Source organism: Archocentrus centrarchus, unplaced genomic scaffold (genome assembly GCF_007364275.1).
Source record: "Archocentrus centrarchus isolate MPI-CPG fArcCen1 unplaced genomic scaffold, fArcCen1 scaffold_94_ctg1, whole genome shotgun sequence".
NCBI classification, from domain to species: Eukaryota; Metazoa; Chordata; class Actinopteri; order Cichliformes; family Cichlidae; genus Archocentrus; species Archocentrus centrarchus.
This window is the reverse complement of record NW_022060303.1, coordinates 258,829-264,828: the sequence shown is the minus strand read 5'-3', so window position 1 is coordinate 264,828 and position 6,000 is coordinate 258,829. Positions and strand designations below refer to the sequence as shown.

Below are 6,000 nucleotides of genomic sequence, written 5' to 3'. Positions count from 1 at the left end.
GTCCAGGATGAGACTCGTTATATTTTAAACACATCAAGTTAAAACCTTTGTCTCTACAGAACGTGTTTAATAGTAAAGATTGCATTAAACTCTCACATGCTCAGTGGAGAACAGACTGCTGTAAAATATTATATTTATTATATTTGGCAGGCCAAATTAAAACAGTTTCTTTAAAAGTGGAATGAAGGGCTGCAAAATTGGTAGTAAAACAAAACAGGTTCATGAAAGATACTTGTTACTGTTGGAAGAAACGTGAAAAATGTAAGCCTTTTCTTAATTGTTGAAGGTGCAGAGTAAATACAAATAAAGTTAAATAAATACATAGTAAAAGCATTACAGTGTATTTCTAATACATTTCTAATTAACCCAAAATCTCCTGAATCCTTTTAGAAAAGTAAACGATTTAATAAATAAATAGATAAATAGGCAGAGAGCTTAATCCCCCCAATGTTGGACCCAAAGTTACGCCCTTGCTGGTGGCTATGTGGGGATGGTAAGTTAAGGGGGATGTTACCTGACAATTGGGTGGGATCATGTGCATTAGCTCAGCTGGTGATGCCTTTTTGAACCAATAGGGTTGTGGAGTAGCAGTGAAATAAAAAGTTAGGTTAGCTTAGAGGAAGTACTCTTCTCAGTAAGGTTGGTTGCAGCTAACTGCTTGCAGACTGCGATTTTCCGAGCTGAGAGGATCCATGTACATGTGATTTTTCTGATTCTTCAATATATATATAAATTCTTTTGCATGAGGGCTAAAGTGTTTCTGACTCATTCCTTCACAAGCAAAAAAACACGCCTTAACACATGTAAGTCATCAGGATTTTGCTTTACCCAGTAGAAAAAAACTGGATGGGAATATCTTAAAGTACCTCAAATCCCTTTTTTTATATCAGTGAAAGAGTTCAACTTGGCAGAGTTGTTTGCTTGGTCATCCACATGGAAACAGCACAGATACTATTACTGACTTGGTAGAAGCCATAACAACAGCACCAAGATGAAAGCAGTGCTGGGACTAATCTTGTGAGGTGCTCCACCCGAAGTTGCAGTTGATGCAGATATAGCAGTTGCAGGTAGGGAAGCTGTAGGTGCAACCATAGTGGAACTGGCAGTTGTTGGTGCAGCAGTCATGGAATTGGTAGTTGCTGGTGCAGCAGTCGTGGAATTGGTAGTTGCTGGTGCAGCAGTCGTGGAATTGGTAGTTGCTGGTGCAGCAGTCGTGACATTGACAGGAACTATATAAAGATTTTCAAAAATTGGATTAATGAATATATGTGTACAGACTAAGAGAATTTCTTGTTCCATGATTAATGTAAAACAAACTTTGGTTCCATTTTCAAATACTCACCAGAAGTTACTGATACTGTGTCAGGAAATATGGTGATGGTGAAATTGATGCTGGAATTCTGAATAGCATCTTTTAAAGTCTGAACAATGACATTCTTCTCTGGGACTTTTGCATTGGGAGCTGTTTGATTGAACACAAGCTCCACCTTTGCCTCAGTTCTATCCACTCGTGTTTGGACTGTAACAACACTGTGTGATAAAAGAAAGTGAGACAAATGTCAAATTCTGATTAGAGATGTTTGATTGTATTATCTATGTTGAAGTTGAACATGACAATTTTGAAATCTTTCAAATTTTGAAATAAATAAATAAACTAATTTGGAATATGGATGAAAATAACTTAACAATAATGTAAGCAAAATGTTTTACCTGAACTTAATCAGAATGGCACCAATGTAGTAAGGAAATTTTGGGTGGTATACTCTATCACACTGCAAAAACCAGACAGAAGATAAAAAAAAGTTTAAACCATACAAACATTTCAGGAAAGACTCCTTCAAAATTACATTATCTACAAATGTTTATTGAACTGAAGACATTTTGTGAGATTTGCTAGATTTGTTTGCTAGATAAAAATTACGGCAAAGATTCTTAGTCAATAAGAGAATTGTTAAGTCTGAAAGATTACTCACCGTCTCTTTAACCCGTCTTTCGCGATCTTTGTACACACTGCTGCTGGGGTCATTGAGTTCAGGTACATATGGTTCAAGGAACTGTAAAAACAGAAAAACTTGAACAGGTGCAGTAGTTGTTTTCTCAGTTGTCATAGTGGTTGGAGCTGCTGTGGTATTTGTTCCTGCAGGTGTGATGGCTGTTTCTGCCGGTGTGGTTGTTGATGGGGTAACTGTGGTAGTTGTTGCTGCAGCTGTGGTAGATTTAGATGGAGAGAGGGTGAAAATGTTTAATATAGTCACTGTTAAACATTTGATACTTTGTGTTCAAAAAGATTAAAATTTACTTACATGTGTCACTGACTGAAATGGTTGAATTTTCTATGTCAAAGCCCTTGACTTTTAAAGTCATACTAATCAAAACATCCTTGATCTGAGTGTCATTAGGAACAGATGAGTTTACAAACTGGAGTTCCATGGTGTTGACGACTGATCCCTGCCTGCAAATACAGACAGAAATACCCTAGTTTTGAATATCAAACTTAGATCAGTGCTCTTAACACAATATGTTAAAATACTGAAATTACCTGAACGCCACCACGGCCAGAGAGACAAAGACAGAAGGGAACGCAAGCCTGTAAGCAGGTTCAATCTAAAAACATAAAACAGAATTCCTTGAAACAATGTTTATCTGTTTTTATATGTGACAAATTGTAAAGTAGAATGAGCAGGCAATAAACAAATGCAAGAAAATTGTGTTGTGATTACCCACAGAATCACCCAAACAAACAAACAAACAAAAAAAATAAGCTGTTCCCTTATGGGGAGTTTTGAGTGTCTGGAATGGGACCCAACTGCATGATGAATACATATTTCCATTTGAATCCTAATTTTGCCTTGACCAATTTCAGGGTCCTGACTGCACAGAGGATCACTATTTAGTTTGATGAGTTTACAAATGATATGAATGATATGCAATTGCCTTTCAGAACAGTGAATCTCAACTCAAAGTTTTTAGTACCTCACTATCCCGCTGTTTGCAGTATTATGGCAATAATTACCGTAATAACTAGTTATATTGGGCAATTTCGCAGCTTTTAGAAACCAGTTTAAATTGTCAGAAAAGATAAATGGCTGCGCAATTATGGTAATTCAAAGTGTATTTGATGTGAGGTCTCAGCAGTGAAATATACATTTGGTCTTAACCAGCTGATCACGGCAAGTTAGGGCAGGTAACAGGGACACCGGTCACAATCGCTGCTGTTAAGGGTTAACTTATGTGCTAATTTTAATGAGCAGATAAAATATCTAAGAGTAACATTATGGAATTCACAAAGGCTGTTTACCTGTTCCTTTATTGAAGAAGATCGACTGTTGAAGGCTGCAGATGATTGATTCAACAAGTCCTCTGTAAAACTGCTCTGAAGGGATCTGAAGATGACGTATCTCTTTGTAGTAGCTCTGGTTATTGCTGCTGAAGATGTTGATGATGTTAGAGTAGCTGTAGTTGTTGCAGGAACGTGTGTGGTCGGTGTCGGTGCGGTGGTTGCTGTTTCACCTGCTTTGGTTGTTGTCTCGACCCCTATGGTCGTTATCTTGGTCACTGTGGTTGTTGAGTCAGCTACTGTGGTTGGAGAGACTGCTGTGGTTGTGATTCTGGCAGGTGTTGTTGTAGTCTCAGCCACTGTACTTGTAGTCTCAGAAGCTGTGATTATTGTTTTGGCCACTGCGGTTGTTATTTTAGGAGCTGTAGTTGCTGTTTCGGATGCTGAGGTTGTTGTTTCAGCAAATGTATTTGCTGTTATGGAAGTTGTTATTGTTATGGCAGCTGTGGTTGTTGACACGGCAGCTGTGCTTGTATTGGCTGCTGTTGTTATTTCGGGAGCTGTAGTTGTTGAGACGGAAGCTGTGGTTGTAGTCTCGGTGGCTGTGGTAGTGGTGTTGACAGTTATGGTGGTAGTGTCGGCCGCTGTGGTTGTAGTTTCGGCCACTGTGGTTGAGGTTTTGGCCGCTGTGGTTGTAGTTTTGGCTGCTGTGGTTGTAGTTTTGGCCGCTGTGGCTGTTGTGTCTGCAGCTGTGCTTGTGGTCCCGGCAGATGTGGTTGTGCTCCCGGCAGATGTGGTTGTGGTCTCGGCTGCTATTGTTGTAGTGTCGGCCGCTGTTGTTGTAGTCTCGACAGATGTGGTTATGGTGTTGGCAGATGTGGATGTAGTCTTGGCTGCTGTGGTTGTAGTCTCCGCAGCTGTGGTTGCAGTCTCCGCCACTGTGGTTACAGTGTCTGCAGCTGTGGTTGTTGTGTCTGCCACTGTGGTTGTTGTGGTCTCGGCCACTGTGGTTGTTGTCTCGGCCGCTGTGGTTTTAATTTCCGCCGCTGTGGTCGTTGTGTCTGCCGGCGTAGTTGTTTTGTCTGAAGCTGTGGTTGTAGTCTCAGCTGCTGTTGTTGTAGTCTCGGCCGCTGTGGTTGTTGTCTCGGCCGCTGTGGTTGTTGTCTCAGCCACTGTGTTTTTGGTCTCAGCCCCTGTGGTCGTTGTGTCTGCAGCTGTGGTTGTAGTCTCGGCAGCTGTGGTTGTTGTATCGTCCGCTGTGGTCGTTGTCTCGGCAGCTGTGGTTGTTGAGTTTTCAGTGGTTGTTGTAGTCTCGGCCGCTGCGGTTGTTTTTTCTGAAGCTGTGGTTGTAGTCTCGGTCGCTGTGGTTGTAGTCTCGGCCGCTGTGGTTGTAGTCTCGGCAGCTGTGGTTGTTGTGTCTGCCGCTGTGGTTGTTCTCTCAGCCGTTGTGGTTGTTTTTGCAGCCGCTGTGGTTGTAGTCTCGGCCGCTGTGGTTGTAGTTTCTGCAGTTGTGGTTGTAGTCTCCGCCGCTGGTATTGTAGTCTCGGCCGCTGTGGATGTAGTCTCGGTCGCTGTGGATGTAGTCTCGGCCGCGGTTGTTGTTGTATCGGTCGCTGTGGTTGTTGCGTGTGAAGCTGTGGTTGTGGTCTCAGACGCTGTGGTTGTAGTCTCGGCAGCTGTTGTCGTAGTCTCAGCAGCAGTGGTTGTCGTGTGTGCCACTGTGGTTGTTGTGTCTCCCGCTGTGGTTGCTGTGTCTGCAGCTGTGGTTGTTGTGTCTGCAGCTGTGGTTGTTGTGTCGGCCGCTGTGGTTGTTGTGGCGGCCGCTGTGGTTGTTGTGTCTGCAGCTGTGGTTGTTGTCTTGGCCGCTGTGTTTGTTGTCTCGGCTGTTGTGGTTGTTGTGTCTAGAGTGGTTGTTGTAGTCTCGGCTGCTGTGGTCGTTGTGTCTGCAGCTGTGGTTGTTGTCTCAGCCGCTGTTGTTGTAGGCTCGGCAGCTGTGGTTGTTGTGTCTACAACTGTGGTTGCTGTGTCTGTAGCTGTGGTTGTAGTCTCCGCCGCTGTGGTTGTAGTCTCCGCCGCTGTGGTTGTAGTCTCCGCCACTGTGGTTGTAGTTTCCGCCACTGTGTTTGCTGTGTCTGCAGCTGTGGTTGTTGTGTCTGCAGCTGTGGTTTTTGTGTCTGCATCTGTGGTTGTTGTGTCGGCCGCTGTGGTTGTTGTGGCGGCCGCTGTGGTTGTTGTGTCTGCAGCTGTGGTTGTTGTCTTGGCCGCTGTGTTTGTTGTCTCGGCTGTTGTGGTTGTTGTGTCTAGAGTGGTTGTTGTAGTCTCGGCTGCTGTGGTCGTTGTGTCTGCAGCTGTGGTTGTTGTCTCAGCCGCTGTTGTTGTAGGCTCGGCAGCTGTGGTTGTTGTGTCTGCAACTGTGGTTGCTGTGTCTGGAGCTGTGGTTGTAGTCTCCGCCGCTGTGGTTGTAGTCTCCGCCGCTGTGGTTGTAGTCTCCGCCACTGTGGTTGTAGTTTCCGCCACTGTGTTTGTTGTGTCTGCCGCTGTGGTTGTTGTAGTCTCGGCAGCTGTGGTCGTTTTGTCTGCAGCTGTGGTTGTGGTCTTGGCCGCTGTTGTTGTAGTCTTGGCAGCTGTGGTTGTAGTCTCGGCCGACGTGGTTGTTGTCTCAGCTGCTGTGGTTATGGTCTTGGCCGCTGTGGTTGTTGTGTCTGCAGCTGTTGTGGTAGTCT

The 6,000-nt window shown here is 44.1% G+C and overlaps 1 protein-coding gene across 1 annotated transcript in view; it reads right to left on the bottom strand.

Moving 5' to 3' along the window:
* Window positions 1-345: 345 nt before the first annotated feature.
* The window catches only part of LOC115778015 (mucin-5AC-like), a 29,336-nt gene continuing 23,681 nt past the window's right edge, over window positions 346-6,000 (bottom strand). The window contains exons 5-12 of the mRNA XM_030726024.1: window positions 3,511-4,596; window positions 3,299-3,426; window positions 2,540-2,604; window positions 2,304-2,452; window positions 1,974-2,206; window positions 1,711-1,772; window positions 1,343-1,530; window positions 346-1,229 (exon numbers count right to left, since the gene is read on the bottom strand). Coding sequence (XP_030581884.1) covers window positions 955-1,229; window positions 1,343-1,530; window positions 1,711-1,772; window positions 1,974-2,206; window positions 2,304-2,452; window positions 2,540-2,604; window positions 3,299-3,426; window positions 3,511-4,596 — 2,186 coding nt within the window. The 3' untranslated portion in view covers window positions 346-954. The remainder of the gene's footprint in view (window positions 1,230-1,342; window positions 1,531-1,710; window positions 1,773-1,973; window positions 2,207-2,303; window positions 2,453-2,539; window positions 2,605-3,298; window positions 3,427-3,510; window positions 4,597-6,000) is intronic.